The 20,947-nt window shown below is 30.4% G+C and overlaps 2 protein-coding genes across 7 annotated transcripts in view; one reads left to right on the top strand and one right to left on the bottom strand.

Moving 5' to 3' along the window:
• LOC107443062 (ATP-citrate synthase) overlaps positions 1 to 18,310 on the top strand; it is an 87,190-nt gene extending 68,880 nt beyond the window's left edge. For all 6 annotated transcript variants that reach the window (XM_043053237.2, XM_071178085.1, XM_043053236.2 and 3 more), the window contains exons 23-27: positions 2,535 to 2,840; positions 7,633 to 7,776; positions 9,468 to 9,581; positions 11,507 to 11,666; positions 17,572 to 18,310. In XM_043053237.2, coding sequence (XP_042909171.1) covers positions 2,535 to 2,840; positions 7,633 to 7,776; positions 9,468 to 9,581; positions 11,507 to 11,666; positions 17,572 to 17,678 — 831 coding nt within the window. In that variant the 3' untranslated portion in view covers positions 17,679 to 18,310. The remainder of the gene's footprint in view (positions 1 to 2,534; positions 2,841 to 7,632; positions 7,777 to 9,467; positions 9,582 to 11,506; positions 11,667 to 17,571) is intronic.
• The window catches only part of LOC107443063 (tRNA-queuosine alpha-mannosyltransferase), a 34,228-nt gene continuing 31,522 nt past the window's right edge, over positions 18,242 to 20,947 (bottom strand). The window contains exons 7-8 of the mRNA XM_016056808.3: positions 19,797 to 19,888; positions 18,242 to 18,362 (exon numbers count right to left, since the gene is read on the bottom strand). Coding sequence (XP_015912294.2) covers positions 18,288 to 18,362; positions 19,797 to 19,888 — 167 coding nt within the window. The 3' untranslated portion in view covers positions 18,242 to 18,287. The remainder of the gene's footprint in view (positions 18,363 to 19,796; positions 19,889 to 20,947) is intronic.

Genomic DNA, 20,947 nt, shown 5'->3' with positions numbered 1-20,947 from the left:
TTCCATACCAGTAACAATTAACATTGGATAATGATTGGTCTTTCCCTTAATAAACATAGTGCATAGCGTTTTTAAAAAGTGCTTAAAGGTGCTTATTTTCGTTTTTAAAAGCCCGTAAAATTGCTTTTTTCATTGGGTGTTTTTAAATAGTGCTTAATATTCCCTTTTCGAAAATGAGATTTTTTTCTCCGTGTTTATTTTTGCCACATACTGTGCAAAAGTGTGATTTTCACATTGTTTTATTCAAAGTTTTCACAACTGATTCAAACGAAATCCATATCGGCGTACAGTCTGCCCATAGCTTATGAAAGCGTCAATCACTTTACATGTTTGATGAAATACTTGCGAGTGATACACCCTGATAAAGTGTTATTTTATATGCACCCTGATAAAGTGTTATTTTAAGTGATTAATGCAACGTTATATATACAATATAGGGATGGACATATTTATCATTTAATAGTCAAATTACTTCTGTGACAACATTGATGTATACTTCCATGTATGTTTGCATAATCACAATGTCAATACTTTAGTAAATATTTGTAAAATGGTGGTTTTTAAGGTACAAACTTTATCCTTTTTATTAACATATTTTAATTTCTGAATTTCAACAAAGTGTTATATACTATAGTTTTTAAAAATTTTTTTTAAACTTTTTTTGATAATAACTTAATCAGCATTATACTTTAAACTTAAACATAATGTTATCTATAGACCAATGCTGCCATCGGCAAGGCACTTATTGGATCTAATGCCATATATATTGCAGCAAAAAATCATTCTTTTTTTTCTTCTTACTTACAATTAATTTAACTATAACTAATTATATGATTTTTGTTAATACAGTTAAACCCCGCTATAGTGAACATAGTTTATAGTGAACTCCCGGATATACTGAACAAAATGTTCGCTCTTGTGCTTTGTTATTTTGTGTACGAAAAAAAAGAGAGGAAGTTGGATATTATGAACTTTTTTCTGTCTTCGACTGATTTATTTGTTCCATTTTTTTGCTCTAATTTTGAATAACTAAATACATATGCCCATTTTTAAAACCATCTATAGCATGGAATGTAGCAACAAGCATTTTTCCTTGTTTGCTTCATTATTGATTTGGTTCAGCTTTCAAAGAAGCCGCAATCTTTCTGTATCTGGACAAATGCTTCAAGTCAAAGCCGGTGAATTTGCTGAGTGATTTGGTGAAACAAATTTTATGTGCTCGAATGGCTTTATTAGACAGGTTTAAAAAGCGAATAACATTAATTCAGGAAAAATTATCGGAGAATCGGAAATGTTTCCATATCTGATGTTGAGGATTACTCGTCAGTTTAAGATTACTAATTTTTTTGTAGGCAAGACGAAGAGTCATAAAAAATAAAAGTTGGCACATTTTTGTTACTACATATTATTTTTCAGTCATTTAATTTTATTGGTCATTTATTTAAATAATGTGAAATAAAAGGGGGAGTTTGGAACCATTAGTTAAAATTGTTCGGGGAACGGATATAGTCCCGGATACGGTCCCTTGAAGGTTCACTATTGCAGGGTTTGACTGTATTGTTATTATACCTGGTATCAAGTTAACTTAAAATATTGTTGGAAAAGAGTGTTAATTTTTTTAAAAATCTTTCTACATTTATTTTTTGTTTTAATTTGTTATTATTTTATTCCCTTTAATTATGATTTGTTATTCAAACCTTAACCCCTTAACTGCCGCGGGCGTATATATACGTCTCGGCCAGACGATGTGTTAACTGCCGCAGGCGTATATATACGCTTTCCCGAAGTACGATGCTTTGCATTGCGCTGCTATAAATAGAACTACACCCCTACTTCAGAATACAGTAAATTGACCTTGAAAGTGCTTGCTTTGCAAATATATTACTAATTTCGGAGGAGGGGGAATGGGAAAAGGATGTTATGGAAAAGTGATATCGTATTAATCGCTTGCTTGTCTCTTTTTGAGTAAGGTCGGGTTTATTCTTTTTTCGATTTCATTTCCCGCGTGTATTTGGTGCTTTTTATTCTTTCCATCAACGTCTTCAAATGCATCGCGAAAATGTGCTGTTTGTTCAAGAAAAAAATTCGTCGTGAATCCCGCTATCAGTGCAATGAATGTGATGTTGGTTTATGTGTACAACCATGTTTCAGGATTTATCATACAACAGCTAAATTTAACATCTTTTATATTGTATTTTTATTATTTAATTTAAATTTTGTATTTTCTTTCTTTCCTTTTTCTTGTCTTGTAAAAGTAAACTGTTTTTAAATTGCAACGCGTGCATCATTTTACCCCACCAAAACAGCGCGTACGAAAGTTTACTTGAGCGAAAAACGGTGGCACTGGGGAGTGAATCACGTAAATTTTACTCGGCAGTTAAGGGGTTAACAGTTTGTTCGGCTGTCAATTTATATATATTATAGTAAAAAGAAATTTAAATGTTATCTTTTTGTACAAATTAGTTTCACACGCTTTTTTTAATTTATATTTTTATAATTTTCATTGATTTGTTCTCTCTCATTCATATTTATAGGAATTGGGCTTGATTCGAAAGCCTGCCTCCTTCATGACAAGCATATGTGATGAACGTGGTCACGAACTGCTGTATGCTGGAACTCCAATCACCACAGTGATTAAAGAGGATCTGGGTATAGGAGGTGTGCTGGGATTGTTGTGGTTTCAGAGAAGACTTCCGGCCTATGCGGGGAAGTTCCTTGAGATGGTTCTAATGGTGACAGCAGATCATGGACCAGCAGTCTCTGGAGCCCACAACACAATTGTGTGTGCAAGAGCTGGAAAAGATTTGGTCTCTTCTCTTGTATCTGGACTACTCACAATCGTAAGTTGATCTTCATCTAGTACCATATCTGTAGTAAGAAGTACCAGTCTAGTACCAGATCTGTCAGAATTTTTTTTTTCTATTCTGTTCGTTAGGTTTCAGCAAAGTTTAGGGGATTTCAACATATTTGTAAGGTTTAGTTTAAAAAAATTTGAATGAAGATTACCACAAACTTGTTACATTAGTTCCAATTACATATAAATGAAATTTAGTCAACAGTAATCGTAATAAGTTCTCATTATATTGTAATAATAAGCATATTAAAAAGAGATCACTAATTTTTGAATCAGATATAATACACAAACTAAGATCGAATCTTCTCAGCCAAAAAATAAAGTTAAAACTTTATAAGACATTCATACTTCCTGCGCTACTTTATGGAAGTGAAACTTGGACCCTGAACTCAGATATACAGCAGACACTAGACAGCTTCGAAAAAATGATCCTTAGAGCCATCTTTGGCACAGTTCTAGGAAGGAGATGCTGGGGAACCAGATATAACTTCGAACTCTACCGACTCTATAAGCAGGGGTATGTCTAGGTTTTTCTGAGAAGTACCTATTTTGTGAAAATTTAGATATAATTTGTGAAAAATTAAAAATTATATTTAAAAATCCAACACAAAAATATGGCAAGAATATGGATTTACCATGTCTTAAGGAATACAAAAATAAAATTTTAAGAAAAAGTATTTTGTGAAACTACCGTTTTTCCTAAAATTAAATTTGTGAAACTACCGTTTTTACTAAGGTTAAATTTGTGAAGGTACCGCTAAACGGTAGTAGATTCGGTCTGGACAGACCCTTGATAAGCAGCCCAAAATTTCACAAATAATCTGCAGTAATAGGCTGAAATGGCTGGGCTATCTATGGAGAAGCTCTTAAAGTAGGGCCATGAGAATCGCCACCTTAAGTCAAGCCCCAGGGGCAGACCCTTTACTAGATGGCTCGACGACATCGAAAATGATTTGAAAACCCTAAAGATTTAAAATTGGAAGTGAGTTGCCATGGATAGGAGGCACTGGCGTTTGTCAGCTGTTAGACAGCCAAGGCCTGCAAGGGGCTGTTGTGCTGACAAAGAAGATAATACATAAAGTGTTTGGTACTGATCTAGAAAATAATGCCTGATAAATATGTCACCAAACAAGTCACTAAATCAAACTAATAATGTATTTTCAGTACTTATTTGGGAAAACAACCCTAGAAAACTATTAACCGTCAATAAGCTAGGTGGCATTAGAAAACAGGAAAAACTTACATGTATGGATGAAGATTTGAAAACAGCATCTGATAGACTTCGATAGAAAAATTCATTGGGAAATATATTCTATTATGGATGATAGTCTCACGTTTTGAAAAATAATGGATGTAGTGGGTCTACCACTACAAATATATAATTCCAATTAACAACTAAATATCTATCAACTATAACAAATATATAATTCCAATTAGTATATAAGACATGTTAACTTGATTCTATGGTGGGGTACCTTTTCATAGATTAAAATTGACATTGTCATAAACAATTATTCCCCACAATGGACTGCTGTGTTTAAAAATACTAGTAATAAAATATGCATCTTGAAAAGTGAATATTTAAAAGCACATTTCAAATTCCATGTGTCATAATAGCATGTTATAAAATGTATCTGGACTTTAAAGACTCAGCAAATTAATGGCAAAAAGAAAAAAAAATCTAAACACTGCATGGATGCTTGATGAGTGTTTAGATTATTTTTCGATTCAGCTCAACTTGAGNATTTAAAAGCACATTTCAAATTCCATGTGTCATAATAGCATGTTATAAAATATATCTTGACTTTAAAGACTCTGCAAATTAATGGCAAAAAGAAAAAAAAAATCTAAACACTGCATGGATGCTTGATGAGTGTTTAGATTATTTTTCGATTCAGCTCAACTTGAGTGCATCAAAAAGTGATCACTGTTGTGATCTATTTTATAAGTCGTAATTACATTGTATGGAAAATATCTCAATTTTAAAATCAATAAGCAATGCGGAAAAATCAATCAGACAAACGATAGAATCGTCATGTCAATAAGTGAATGATCAATTGCATGATTCGAATTTCGTGAGTCGTAATATTGCATGGAAAATATTAGGATTTTAAAAAACCATGAGAAAAATTGTAGCTGTAACTGCCGAAAACTTGTTCGAAGCCTTTGATGGATTCACAATGTAATCTATGCAAACTGTGCCTGTCAGAAAGTCATTAATTTGCAAACTTCTAATTCTGCTGTCAAGATTTTAAAATCATCAGATATCAAAATCCTGGCAAGCATATCAAAATTTTCTTTGTTTTAAAAACTTTTGGATTTTAAAAAACCATGAGCTAATCAATCGCAATAGCTAGATGATTCAGGATCGATTCTTGAAAAATCCAACTCCTCAAAGGTAATAATTACTAGAATGCGTTATTCAAAATTTCCACAACACACTATTGTATAAAAAATATCAGAATTTTATTATTATATTTCATCCAAAAATAGAAAGAAAAAAAAACAAATGCGCCATATAAATTTAACAATTCTTTTATATTAATCTGAAATTCGCATTATTACATTTTTTCAGTAAAATATAAATTTTAAAAAACTGAAGAAAAAAAACACTACTTTTAGACTGAATGATCTTTTGAACATTCGTGATTTCAGAATTACTTTTCATATTATCAATTTTACAAACTTGCTTTTATAATTGCCGCTAGGTTATGTTATAGAAATAAAAGCATGTTTTTTTTAAACATATTTTGCTTTCGAAGATTCTTTTTTCTGAGAGGTCTTTACTATTTTCAGTAACATATTTCAAGATTGTTTTCAATAATACTGCAAATCTACTACTTCGTTTATATTAGCAATATCTGCCAATCGGTTCAATTAACTTGAATATGTTATTCAGACATCATTTCTTAATTTTCTGTGAGTGTTTTGGAAGTTGAGCTGCATTTTGTACTTACCAATCTGCGTAAAATACTCTATAGTGCGTTAAATACAACTCTGGCAAACAAAAACAGCAAAAAATTTTTAAAAAAAATGAGAGAGAGATTATTGGTAAGGAAAGATAATGTTACGAAGGTCTCATTAACCTTTTTGCAACAGGGCCGTTTTGTTTAAGATGCTTGTTCGGGGCAAAGCAGAAGTAAAAAGAATTATACTATAGGATGGGAGTTTTGCTCTACTTGGCCTAGGTTTAGAAACCAAATTACAAATAATGAAGCTCCTACCTCCATAATTTTTGGTATTATTTTAAATTATTACGGAATCTGTCATATACATTAAAACTAGATTGAAATATTATTTTTCCTTCAATTTACATGAAAATATGTGAAAACATTTACTTACCTTTTAAGAAATAATTTTTAAAGTACTATTCTAGTTATTCAAAAGTTTTAATTGACAAAACACATTAATATTAATAAGAAAATATCTGACAAAGCAAATGAATCATCATTTTCTTCTATATCACTAATTAGTTCATTCATCATTCAAGTATTCATTCTCTGTTAAATAACGCTTTCTCGCCATAATAATCTGGAGTCGGGGCTTTCCGAAATAACAAGAGAAGTGCACGAAATATATCCAAAACAACACAAGCTGTAACAAAGCTGACTCTAAAACCCTTAAAAAAACACATAGTAGCAACAACAAAAAAAAAAATTTAAAAACTTTCAGAAAGCTCTCAGAAACAAAAAAATGTTAAGATCATGTAGAAAGTTAAAGAACCAAGCTCTTTTTGTTTATGTTTACATTACGATTTGTCCTTTCCTCACCCACAGCCGATGAACAAAATACCAAGGAATACGAAAATCTGAAGGTCGGAATATTAAAACTACGTTTAATTTAAATAAAATGGAGTGCCATCTAGTAGTAATTAAAAATTGTTTCAGCTTAAGATGCACTGCCTGTTCACTGGGCTGGTTCTCCAACAATGTACTGGTGAACTGCTCGGGCCTGAGATAAGTCTGCTCGAAAGGCATATATGATTTGCAAACAGGTTAACAGAATTTAGTAAAAATTTTAGATTTATGGATATTAGTGAACTATGATTCACAGAAAAATCAAATCGCTGCATTGTAATTGTTAAATCATGTTTCACTTTTGTGATTGAAACTTACCAGAAACATCCTATTTAGTTAAGATGCTATTTTATTCAGGAAGCGTAGTGTTTTAAAAAAGTGCTTAAAGGTGCTTATTTTTGATTTACGTTTTTTAAATGCCCTTAAAGGGGCTTTTTTATTGGGCATTTTTAAAAAGTGCTTAATTTTCCCTTTTCGAAGAAATTTTTTTTTTATTGTCAATTTTCAGCATGTATTATGCAAAAGCGTGGTCTTCACATTGTTTGATTCAATGTTTCCACGAATCATTCACACACAATGCATTTCGGCGTACTGTCGTTCCGTAGCGTATGAAAGTTCCAATCATTTTACATGTCTGATGAAATGCTTTGCTGGTCCGCGTGTGCGCATACTCTTCTTGATTCAGTGGGAATTATTCTTGCACTATCATGTGCAACTCGGCAGCATTTTGCAGGAGATTCTCAATTTTCGATTTCATTTTCCTCCTTCTGAAATCGAACCGAAAATTTTTTCCTTCCATGTTTTTGACTAATATAATCAAGAAAAGAGTTCTTTGTCAGAAACTAGTTATTTTATCATGGTCATGTAAAGTCTTTTGCATTTTGTTAATGTATAGAGTGCAGTGCTGAAAAGGTGCTTATTTTTTGTTGAAAGATTTTGGGTACGCACCCTGTTATCGACTAAAGATATTTATTTATCTAGGGAGATAGATTTGGTGGAGCTCTAGATGCTGCAGCAAAATTATTCACTGAAGCCTATGATAGTGGAATGATACCAATGGAATTTGTCAATTCAATGAGGAAAAAAGGCCAGCTGATTATGGGTATTGGCCATAGAGTAAAATCTGTAAGTATGAAACCATATATTTTTTTTTTAATTTCAAGAATANTTTTTTTTTTTTTGGGTTTAGTGAGAAAGCAATACAATTTAAAAGTGTTGATTATCCATTTATGTCTTTTCCATTATTATTACAAATTCAAAAAGAGTTTTTTTTTCAATTGAAAAAAATTATTTGTGACCAATATGAAAGTAATTAAGTTCTATTGTATTATGTTACGATAAATTTTAAATATGCATTATATAAATAATTTAAGTAATTTTTTTAGCATGATTTTTTTTTATTTTTAAAAAAAATTCTTTTAGGTACATATTATGTTAATAAGAAGGATTTCTTACCGAATATTTTCAGAATAATTTCTTCCCTAAAAAATTCGTGCTGTTTTTTTTAGAATGACCTTTCAATTGCAGACTCAATCCCTATAGTTTCAGGTTTTCTTTGCAGATGAGGTTCCTGAGATACACACAGATAAAACTTCATTTCAGAATATCTCCACAAAACATCATATGAGAAAACTGAATTTATGCGCAGATTTCAATGTGTAGCAATCTTTTGTTTGAAATTCTGTAAAATATTGAGAATTATTTAGACTTTAGAGTGTATTTATATGTAGGGGTATCGTAACACTTTCTATTAACAAAGATAAGACGAAATTCGTGGAATTTTCGTCCTCAACTATAAATTACAGTGCCCCTTTATGTATTAATGGTTATACCTTTGGAAGGGTTAACGAATTCAAATACCTTGACACTGTTGTTAACGATCAAATAATACTTAGAGCATCAATAGAGTCAAAATGGCTAATAAGTGTTTTTTTGGACTGAGGAGACAGCTAAGATTGAATCTTCTCAGTTGAAAAACTAAGTTAAAACTCTGACACTCATACTTCTTGAGCTACTTGATGGAAGCGAAACTTGGACCCTGAACTCAGACATACAGCGGACCCTTGACACCTATGAAAGGAAGATCCTCAGAGCCATCTTTGACGCAATTCAGGAAAGGGGATGCTGGGGAACCAGATATAACTTTGAGCTCTACCGACTCTATAAGCCGCCCCAAATTTCACAAATAATCCGCAGTAATAGGCTGAAGTTACTGGGCCATTTATGGAGAAGCTCTGAAAATAAGGCCATGAGAATCGTCACCTTAAATCAAGCCCCATGGGCAGACCCTCTACTAGATGGCTCGATGACATCGAAAATGATTTGAAAACTCTAAAGATTTAAAATTGGAAGGGAGTTGCCATGGATAGGAGGCGCAGGCGTTTGTCAGCTGTTGGGCAGCCAAGGCCTGCAAGGGGCTGTTGCGCCGTCAAAGAAGATAATACACAAAATGTTTGGTACTGATGTAGAAAATAATGCCTGATAAATATGTAACCAAATCAAACAGATAAAGTATTTTTGGCACTTATTTGGAATAACAACCCCACAAAACTATTAACCGTTAAGAAGCTAGGTGGCATTAGAAAACAGGAAAGAATGAGGATCGTCATCTTGAAGAACCTCGAGGGGTCACGCCCCAGAGGCAGACACCCTACTCGATGGCTCAAAGACATCGAAAATGATTTGAAAACTCTAAAGATTAGAAATTGGAAGGGAGTTGCCTTGGATAGTAGGTGCTGGCGTTTGTCAGCTGTTGAAGCTGATTTAATTGGTATTCCAATTTGATATTAATTGGCTGAGTTCTTTCTTTTTATTAGATTAACAACCCTGATATGAGAGTGCAGATCTTAAAAGATTATGTGAAAGAAAACTTCCCGGCTACACCAGTCTTAGACTACGCTCTAGCTGTCGAAAAGATAACAACTTCAAAAGTGAGTATGACACACTTAACTGGTTAGTAATCTGCTCTTTACAATAAAAATTGTGTTAAAATTTTTCATAACACCAGCAGAGAAATCATGGTTACTATGTGTAGGATATCGTCGCACCTGGAAAGTAATGAATTTCGGTATTGAACAAAATTTGTCGTGAAATGTCATAATTTTAACTATTTTTTAAAGAAAATCATGGAAAGTTATGGATTTAAGTCGCTGAAAAATCTAATTTTTAAAATGGAATTTAAAAATATCCCTCTCCATTTTATGGTGTTCCAAATATCTAAATTTGTAATAAAATCCCCACTCACTGTCATATTTTATTAAAATATAAAATATTTTTATCATGTACTTTAAAAAATTACGGTGTTCTTTCAAAAAATGAAAGAAAAAACAGCTCGAATTATTTTTTAAACTACTGTGATTTCAGAATTTTTGTTATTTATTTTTTTATTTCGAAATGAGAACAGACAAATCAGGAATATTTCTTTCCTTTCGTATGAACAAGAAAAGTATCTTTTAGAATATAATTCTGCAGAAAAAAATTATTTGCTTTTGTATTTTTTTCAGCTATTTTATTGCTTCAACTCTTTCTTTGCTCTCTTTTTTTAAAATTTAAGATCTATAAATATGAAGACGGAGAGTATGACAGTTTTGGTTAGATTTATCATTTCAATTTATGTTATTATAATTGTTTTTTAAATTTCTTGTTGGTTTTTTGTCGGAGAAAATAGTAACTTCGTTAAGTTGTGAAAAATTCTAGGAATTAGTCATGGAAAGTCATGAATTTGAAAATCTGAAATGTAGCAGATACCCTGTATGCAATACTTGTAATAGATAAAACGATTACGCTTTTATTCAATTTTCTCCTTTTGCAAGGTTTATTTTAATGGATACTGTTTACATAATGAAGGTTCTTACTTGCTTTTAGATCCTTAATATTTTGTTTCAAAGCTCTCTTTTCTCTAAATGTTAATTTTTTTTATTCACATGTTATTTAATAAAAGGTAAAAACTTTCTTGAACGAAAATTTTAAATTTAAGAACAGTAGAGCACTCATTGGATGAGGCAAAATCATTAAAACAATTAGACATCAGGAGCATGAAAACTAAAATTTAACACTAACAATCTAAAACGTAAATGTTATTTATTTAGGAACGAAGAATATTTTTGTTTGTTTACCTCTTTTTTTCTCTTAAAGTAAACAAGGAATTTTCTAACAGTTTCAAAGCATCCATTTCTCTCTGTTATGTCCTCGGGGAAAAAATTTTCAGCCTATGCAGCATAACCTGCTGCTTTATTAAATGGTGGTAGATAAAGTCTTCATCTGTTGCTTTACCAGATTGCATATTCGACTTGTATAATCAACTCTTATTCAAAAATCACCTTCATTAAGGCAGTACTGTTCTTAAACGCTGTTAGTATTCTTCTCGGCTAAAACTGATGTAGACCTTTCTGAAACCATTAACCATACAATCTTGAGAAACTTTTATTAAGTTTCTAGTAGGTTTATTTATTATTACTTTTTTGGATATTACTATTAGACGCAAGATATTGTCTAAAACTCTTTCACTCTTCGGTATTTCTTTGAAATAGTATTAGAGGATGCACTAAATACCGTGGATTTTTTACATTGTTGACATAAGAAATGGAAAGGAACTAAGCTAAAAAGAGATTAAAAACGTGAAATGTTTATTCACAGGTCTACTTTATATTATGAAAAGAAAGTTATATTTAGGTATATTTAATTTTGAACTTTCTGAAAACTGTTGCTATTCATTGATTATGGAAGAGTTCTATTCTTAATTAAATTATAATTTTAATTAAGGATAATATACTGAACCTTTGGTATTTTCTACTGTAATTTTTTTCTTTCATGTATGTTGCACATTTGACAAAGAGTTAATGATATCATTTTTCAGAAACCAAACTTAATTTTGAATGTTGATGGTCTGATTGGGGCAGCAGTAGTCGATCTTCTACGATGCAGTGGCTGTTTTACTCAAGAGGAAGCTACAGAATATATTGAAATTGGAGCACTCAACGGCCTTTTTGTACTGGGTCGCACAGTTGGATTCATTGGTGAGGATATTTTAAGATTTGTTTCCTGTTAACTAAGATATTTACAGCTGAGTATAAATTAGTATGGTATCTACATTTACAGGAAGTCTAACATATAATTTCAATTAAATTTACAACATATATATTGTAAATTAAATTCAACATATATATATATCAGGGTGGGTAGCATTTTAAAAAAGTACCTAAAGGTGCATATTTTTATTTTCGTTCTTAAGCCATTAAAAGCCCTTAAAGGTGTTTTTTTTTCATTGAGTATTTGTAAAAAGTGCTCAATTTTCTTTTTTCCAATATAAGGTGCTTTCTTAGTCATGTTGATTGCCGTCTCCAATGACGCAAAAAAGAGTGGTTTTCTCAAAGCTCTGTTCAACATTTTCACTATTCATTCTATTACAATCCCTTTCGGCTCCATCCCTATAATACCAAAGCGTCAATCATTTTATATGTTAAATTACTATAGGGTCCGGGTTAACTAAGCTGGTACTCGCACATGAAATCAAACCAAAAACTTTTTCCCCTATATCACATTAAAATTGTATTTTTTGTTGACTTTTTTAAAGGCACAGGCAAGCTTATGACGTTCACATACTCTGCCATTTATAGCTCAGTTTCACTATCGTTTAATATGATTTGGGGATCATTCACTAATAAAGTATTTTCATGTGGATCCAGAGCAGTGAAGAATCACTGAGCTTTATCATTTTTAAAATTTCGTCTCTTGTTTATTTAAATAAAGAATTGAAAATTTTAATAATGGGCTTTTGTGCCTGAGGGCGTTTGTGTTCATTAATTATATAAAAAAAATTATAATTTTTATTGTCTTATTTTACTGGATTTTTTTCTTAAAATTTCAGTTCAGTTCAATTTCAAAAAACTCAATGAATTTTAGAGGCAAGATTTAAAAAATAAAGTATCAACTAAAAGGTCTTTTCATTATTTTAACATTTAGCTAATGCAGGTAGAAATCTTATGTTATTCAGATTTGTTATTTCAAAATTATATAATTTATCACTTACTTTAATAAAAAATTGAAATTAAAAATTCATTAGGTTTATTACTCATTGAATTTTCATTTTCAAATTATTAAAAAATGTTTAACATTTAAAAAAAAATAATAATTATAGGGGGCCATTTACTAATTTACATTTGCCATCATTTAGATTTTTTTTAGTTTGCTAAATTTTCACCACATTTTTATCTATTTAGTATGATCAATAAATTTAAATGTATTCTAAAGTGTTTTGTTAAACATTTATAATTAATATTAAAATTTTCTATCTAAATTTAGGAACAAAATTATTTTATCCTAATTTAATAAAGTAATTATTATTTTAAAAAGCAGAATATGTAACTCTGCATCAAATATATTTAAACAAAGGATGAGAGATATGGTTTTTGGCGACTAATAAAATCAAGAATAGAAGCTTTGTCAGAAACTAGTTATCTTATCATTATGTTAAAGTCTGTAAGTTTTGTAAAGTCTGAAAGAGTTTTGCAATTTTGTTAATTTTATGTAAACATAAATGAATAATTTTATTGATAGGATTAATTTCATAATTAATAACCCCGTTTCTTTGAGTGCTCCTAAAACTATTATATTGATATATTTAACTTTTGGCTTTATTGATACAATATTAGAAAGCACTCCTTTTTGTAGATATAATTGTGTGAGCTGATGAAAAGATTATATCTTTTATTTTCCGGATTTTTATTATTATTTTTTTTCTTTAGCCTTTTTTTTCATTGTTCTGTAATTTTTCCATGTTTTCTCTACATCTTGAACATTTATTTTATGAGTTTTGTTTACTTGCAGCTTATGCCCAGTAAATATAACTTATTGTTTTTCTTAATCTTCTTCTTTTTTTTTCTTTTTGTATTTATTTATTATACTATATATATATGTATATATATAACATATTGTTTTTCTTAATTTTCTTCATTTTTTTTGTATTTATTTTGCTGTTTATATATATATATATATATATATATGCTGGTTTACTTGCTACCTTGTTTAAGTATTATGTTATACTATTTCCTTGTTTTCCAAAGCTAGTTTGCTACTGATGCAGGCAGGCAATCTATTTTCAAGCTTTTTTTAAATTTGAAAAGTTTTCCCATATGTCAGACCCTCAAGTCTGCTCAATGTTATGCCAATTAGCATCTAAACTTGTATTTCATGCATGAGTTTCACCCCTCAAAAAATTTTACTTCAGTGAAAATGCTCTTCCTAAATTGTTTGGTAAAATTGTAAATTGTTTTTTTTTTTTTTTTAATGCTAGTGTTTTTTTTTTTTTTTTTTTTTTTTTTTTTTTTTTTTTTTTTTTTTTTTTTTTCATGCATGAGGATGATAGGCAGTTGTAAATATATCAATGAGTGTAGAGAGGATGATACCTACATTGTTATTAAATAACAAGAGTTGCCCTTTATGATGAAATTGAATTTGATTAAAAATGATTCTAAAAATCACAGTGAAATTTTATTAAGACCTTTAAATGCATTTCGTACGGTTTCCTAAATTTGAGAGAGTTTTTACATTATCAAAAACTATTGTTAATGATTTTACTGCTGTACCACATTTTTTTTATTTATAATTTAACATTGTTATTAAATAACTATACATTGATCTCTTTTGTATGACAGAGAATCACCATTTGTCCTACAGATGAATGTGTATTAGCATGTCACTGCAATGCAAATATGTTTTAATAAAATTTTACTATTGGTGATTTTTAAATGTTTTTAATCACCCCTTCCCTTTCCTTCAATTGAGAACATTAATTGTAAGATTGCTAACCCCGTGGCAGAATCGCAGCAACGCGGCGACATTGTTGCAGAACGTTACACATTTCTTGCAGAAAGATTTTTCTTTTGAAAAGTAATAAAGATTACTTTTCTTTTTCTACAGAAATTTACGCGTAATATTTGAATTACGCATTTACATAATCACTTTCTGACATTCTCAATTTACACAGATAGTATCGTAGATGGATGTAATGTTTCGATTACATCTTCGGCAGTTATCGATTTTCACATGGGTTTTAAGTATCCCAATATATTTCAAACAATATAGAAAATTCGTATAGTGTATTTGAGTATTTTTCTTAAGGCAATGATTCTATCGAATTTTTGGCAGTTATTATTGATTTTTCCATAGTTTTTAAATCCATATTTTTTTATACAATATTTATTACATCCATCTAATCTCGAAACAAAACACACATTTGAGGAGTCCATCTTTTTTTCAGCAATTACTATTGCGAATTTCATGATATTTAATTATTTTTGTTCTTGTGATGATTATTTACAAAAGGAGAAGAAGGAGATAATTTGGAAATAATTTTCGGTTCTCCTCTCCCCCAATAAAATGTGAGAATATCACCTATAATATCAGAATAAAATATTATTACATGTTCAATTAAATATTTATATATATATATAATAATAGGGCTACGCCCCTGTTATCATTGGTTATGTTTAGCTCAAATAATTAAGTCGTGAGCCAAAATACTTATTCAATAGTTTTATTTAAAGGTAGGCTGTTGGTGGTAATAGCTCACACCCATTTCTCCACACTGGAGGGGGTGGACAGCACTCTCAGACGATTAGGATATATTTTATGAGGATCACATCGTGTTGAAAGAGACACACAAAAACTATTGCTTCTGCATTATATACTAACAGAAAATGAGGTAAAAAGGCTCAGTCGCTGCATACCTTATAACCTACGCATTATGGAAAATCATTTAATGCTTCCTAATACAGAAGTGAAAGATTTTAAAAATAACTCCTTTGAAATATAAATCTAATTATTATTCATTGGTATGTTTTCAGCCTTGAAGTTCCGAAATAGGATATCTCTACACCTATTCTTTACCAAAGACATTTTATGAAAAGAGTTTTGTTTTTATTAATACAAAAATATTTATAATTTTTGTATTACATATATATATATACTTAATGTNCTACCATAACCGGTCAAATGACCGGACTTCCAACACTTAATATATACCTATTTCTACCATAACCGGTCAAATGACCGGACTTCCAACACTTAATATATACCTATTTCTACCATAACCGGTCAAATGACCGGACTTCCAACACTTAATATATACCTATTTCTACCATAACCGGTCAAATGACCGGACTTCCAACACTTAATATATACCTATTTCTACCATAACCGGTCAAATGACCGGACTTCCAACACTTAATATATACCTATTTCTACCATAACCGGTCAAATGACCGGACTTCCAACACTTAATATATACCTATTTCTACCATAACCGGTCAAATGACCGGACTTCCAACACTTAATATATACCTATTTCTACCATAACCGGTCAAATGACCGGACTTCCAACACTTAATATATACCTATTTCTACCATAACCGGTCAAATGACCGGACTTCCAACACTTAATATATACCTATTTCTACCATAACCGGTCAAATGACCGGACTTCCAACACTTAATATATACCTATTTCTACCATAACCGGTCAAATGACCGGACTTCCAACACTTAATATATACCTATTTCTACCATAACCGGTCAAATGACCGGACTTCCAACACTTAATATATACCTATTTCTACCATAACCGGTCAAATGACCGGACTTCCAACACTTAATATATACCTATTTCTACCATAACCGGTCAAATGACCGGACTTCCAACACTTAATATATACCTATTTCTACCATAACCGGTCAAATGACCGGACTTCCAACACTTAATATATACCTATTTCTACCATAACCGGTCAAATGACCGGACTTCCAACACTTAATATATACCTATTTCTACCATAACCGGTCAAATGACCGGACTTCCAACACTTAATATATACCTATTTCTACCATAACCGGTCAAATGACCGGACTTCCAACACTTAATATATACCTATTTCTACCATAACCGGTCAAATGACCGGACTTCCAACACTTAATATATACCTATTTCTACCATAACCGGTCAAATGACCGGACTTCCAACACTTAATATATACCTATTTCTACCATAGCCAGTCAAATGACCGGACTTTATGTTTCTTCATTGAATGTATGAAATATGGATGTTAGGAACTAACTAAAACTAACAAACACTTTATTATAATTAAACAAAATTCTATATTGCCTATTTTTATGTATTGCAAGCACAAAGAATAACAATTTTTAATTCATTGCTCAAAACTAATTTTTTACATATACAGTACATATACATTGTACATTTTCCGCAAACATATTTCTCCAAATTATTATTTCTGTAATTTTTATAATTATTCTAATAATTAATATTATTTCTAAGAATCTGTGCTTGTTTCAATATTTTTCTGGGTAAAAACTAACAGTTAGTTAGAAATGAAGTAAAGCTATCAACATAAAATATAAGTTACTTATCAAAACATTTAGTTTTTGTCACTTTTCTGACACAAAAATGCCAATCTAAAATTTTAGGTACTTTCTTGAAATTTGAATTTACAGTTATTCTGATTGAACTCACTACACATCAGTCTTTGCAAAAATGCGCAACTCATCGAATGCAATACGTTGAACATGCATTACATCGTGATTTTTGATCCGATAACCTAATAAAGCAATAAATTGTTCTCTCGGTCAAATCACCGGCTGTGGTAGAAGTAGGTATATGACAAGTATTATTCGGAAAATACAAAAAAAAAATTGAATATTAACTGCGTATAAGCTGAATATTGACTGTATTAGAAAAAGTCATGAAGACAAATGTGCAAAAACGATAAGGTGATAAGCGCATTTTCAATACAAAAGTTCTTAAATGGTCATTTTACTGGTTATGGTATGTTTAGTGTTAAAAGGTGGTTATTTTTTATTGAATTATTTTGCTACGTATACCTGTAAAAGTAATACAAATCTTTTCTTCAGGCCATTATTTGGATCAGAAACGCTTGAAGCAAGGTCTCTATCGTCACCCTTGGGATGATATTTCTTATATATTACCAGAAGCTATGATGGAAGAAGAAAATTCATAGACATTTATGTAAATTTACACTTGTTTTATCTCATGGTGCTTATCCATGGGATCGACAGTATTCACTTTGTAGACTTAATAAGTGTGTAAAGCTGCAAATATGGACTAAGCAATAAGTAAAAATTGAGAGTATTTAAAATTATAGAATAATAATGCTATTGTTAAAAAAAAAAACAATTGAATGTATTTTTTTGCACCATTTGCCTTATGTAAATATTTTCATTATAAAAATTGCTGGAAACTAAAAACTAATGCAACAACAAAACATATCTATTTGTTTTGTGCTGACTTGAAAAAATGAAATTTTTTTTTTCTTTGTGACAATTTTTTTTTGTTTTTATATTTGTTGTATCTTAATTTTTTTTTATTTTATGGTTGTTAGGAAACATTTTTGAGATCTGTACATTCCAGTTTATTTAATATAAACTTTCATTCTTTTTTTATGGCATTTAAAATATTTTCTTAGGCTTTGGGCATTGTATTAATTTATTATATGTACCTTTTTTTAAAAAATCTTGTAGATCAAATTATTGTGTGAAGCCCAAACGAAATGATACATATCAGTAGATGAAAAAATAGTTTTTATTTCTGCTGCTGAATAAAGGGCTTTTTAAGCCATAGCTTCAACAAAAATCTTCTTGTACTTAGTTTTCATTTCTTCCCATGAGAATCTTGACAAATCAACCTTAAGAAGAAACAATGGACAGTATTAGAAACTACAAACTGAAAAAACACTATTGCCATTTCATAGTAGCTGCATAAATTTTTTGAAACATTCCAAAATTAAATTAAACAACATTAACCACTTCTGAACACAATAAAAAATTTCTTTTAATTTAGTTTAAACATTATAAATTTTCTTTTCTTAAAATATTTCATTCAAATTGATATTACTCTATAAAATTCATATTCCTTTTTTGCACTTTTATTCTGTAAGCTTCCTTTGGGTTAGAATTTATATTCCCCCTCCTATATATATATATATATATATATATAAAGTTAATTAGTGTGAAAAATGGAAAAAGTTTTTTTAAAAAAATATATCAGTTTTTTTAGTTTTAAGTAATTAAAAGTATTTAATTCTCTGCACACACGTTAAGTTTACTGATAAAAATATGTGGTGCTTAGAACACTAATGTTTAGATAAAAACTATCATATTTGCCGCTAACACGACTAAATATGCGTGTATCCCTTCGTTAATCTACGTGCTGTGCAAGTGGCCCTTCGCTCAAAAAAAGTTGTGCATCCCTTATATAAAGGAAATAATAGTTATTTGTAGAACACTTAATTGGAATAATTTCTTATAACGAAAATGTTGATTTTATATTTAATATAGTCTTGATATTTTTAAAATGATCGCTCAAATTGTGTTGCCGCTAAATTGTTAATGGGATTAAAATTGTTTTAAACATAGCTGCCAACATGGATAGGGAAAAATCCAATAGGTTTTGCAAAATAACATAAATTTCATGATAATCATTGCATAATGTACTAAATATTTTACATATAGGGAATTTTAGGGCTTTATATAGTCATAAAAATAGAAAAACTGCAATGTTTTTCAGTTATAATTGACACATTAATTGAACTTGAAATGTTATGTTTTATGTTTACTCATAATTTCGAATATTAATGGGCATTTAATTCATCAAAGATAGTTAAGACTATTTTAAGTAATTTAAAATGAGAGTTGATAACAAAAAAAAGTTTTGAACTGATTTCCCATAAATGAGGTTCGCTTCATTATGTATTAGAAATACTTATTTAAATATTCAAGCAATAATCTGTGTAAAAATTCTATTTCAATGGGAATTTTTTTAGGAGACTTACTCAATTTTAGGGAATTTTCTAAAATGTACAAAAACCAAGAGAATTTTAACTAAGCCAGCAAAAACTTGCAAAATCCAGTAGCTATGTTTTAAATAACTGTTCAGATAGATCAAATGAAATTTTTGCAACTTATCTCCATCTGTTAAAATGAGTAAATTAAGTATGTGATTCTCAATTCGCTGAACTAAAATTTTGTGATAGGAATATATAAATTACATTTAAAAAAAGCAAGAAAAATATAAAGCAATTGGAGTTTGTAGGTAAATAGAGAGTGAATCAAATAATTACCTCAATTTTGTGGTCTCTTGCAGCCTTAGGATGTCTACAAAAGTATTTTAATCTTTTAAAGAGCTGATTTGATGTGTTATACAGATATTTATCTGGAATAAAGAAAACATTTATGAAGGGGTTTGTTTAAATTTGAAAGTTGTTGGATCATTAAAGTAGCGATAAAAATCTTATAATTCATTTGCATTAACTAACTCTAAATTGAAAAAATAAATAAATATTAAGTTGAATTTATAGGTCATTTCGGTTTCAAACTTGAAAATAATATTTGTTGGATATTGTTATGAATAACAAGGTTTTCAAACTTAAAATATGAGCATTTGATTCTGCCATACTTTGGAAACTATGGGTGACCTTAAGATCCCCATATTTATGGGTCCATTTTTGTCAAAAGTGAGTCTCTACTTAAAATATGATTTATACATATTTAAAGTTTTGTTGTGTCCCAAGGTTCACATTTTAACTCTATCAGAGATGAGATTTTTCCGCTTTTCTCTCTCGAATTTCAGCCCTTTTTTATCAAAAACTCCGATTTTCTAAAAGTTTCTTTTCTTTTTTTAATAAATATTCCGCTTTTTCTGAAAATTCAGCCGATGAAATAAAATTATATTTATTATCGATTTTCAAAGATCAATAGAAAATTCAAACTACATAGCTGCTAACCCTTCCCCATATTGACTTATTTTAGCTGTTTCCTCCGCTTTTAGTCACGCAGTGGACTGATCGGTTTTCAGCAGATCACCGAAGTCAAGCATCACTGGCTGTGACCGCTTGGATTAGTCTGCGTTGAACTGTTCTACCGTAAAGTGCTCGACTTCACGTGCAGGTCGTCTGGCTACCGAAGCGGGGGGCAGTGCTAAAGAGAATAGAAGGGCTGGTTCACTCCTTTGAAGTATCTCTCGTCGCGCCGATCCTCCGACGTCACTCTAGTGACGTCACTTTGGCGCAAAGCTCGCACTTTTACTTCAAGAACGGAGCGTTTGGCCTTACTAGCTCTAACTAATATTGGATCATTTCTTTTTGCGAGATATTCTAAGACATTTGTTATTTTCTATAATGACTTTCCTCAGTTTTTGCAGTGAATTTACAAGAATTTAAAACTATTATCGAAATGCCAGTTTGCGCGATTGCAACTTGCAAAAATTCTGATA

Source organism: Parasteatoda tepidariorum, chromosome 2 (genome assembly GCF_043381705.1).
Source record: "Parasteatoda tepidariorum isolate YZ-2023 chromosome 2, CAS_Ptep_4.0, whole genome shotgun sequence".
Lineage (NCBI taxonomy): Eukaryota > Metazoa > Arthropoda > Arachnida > Araneae > Theridiidae > Parasteatoda > Parasteatoda tepidariorum.
Note: the sequence above shows the minus strand (reverse complement) of the source record. Positions and strands in the feature narration are given on the sequence as shown.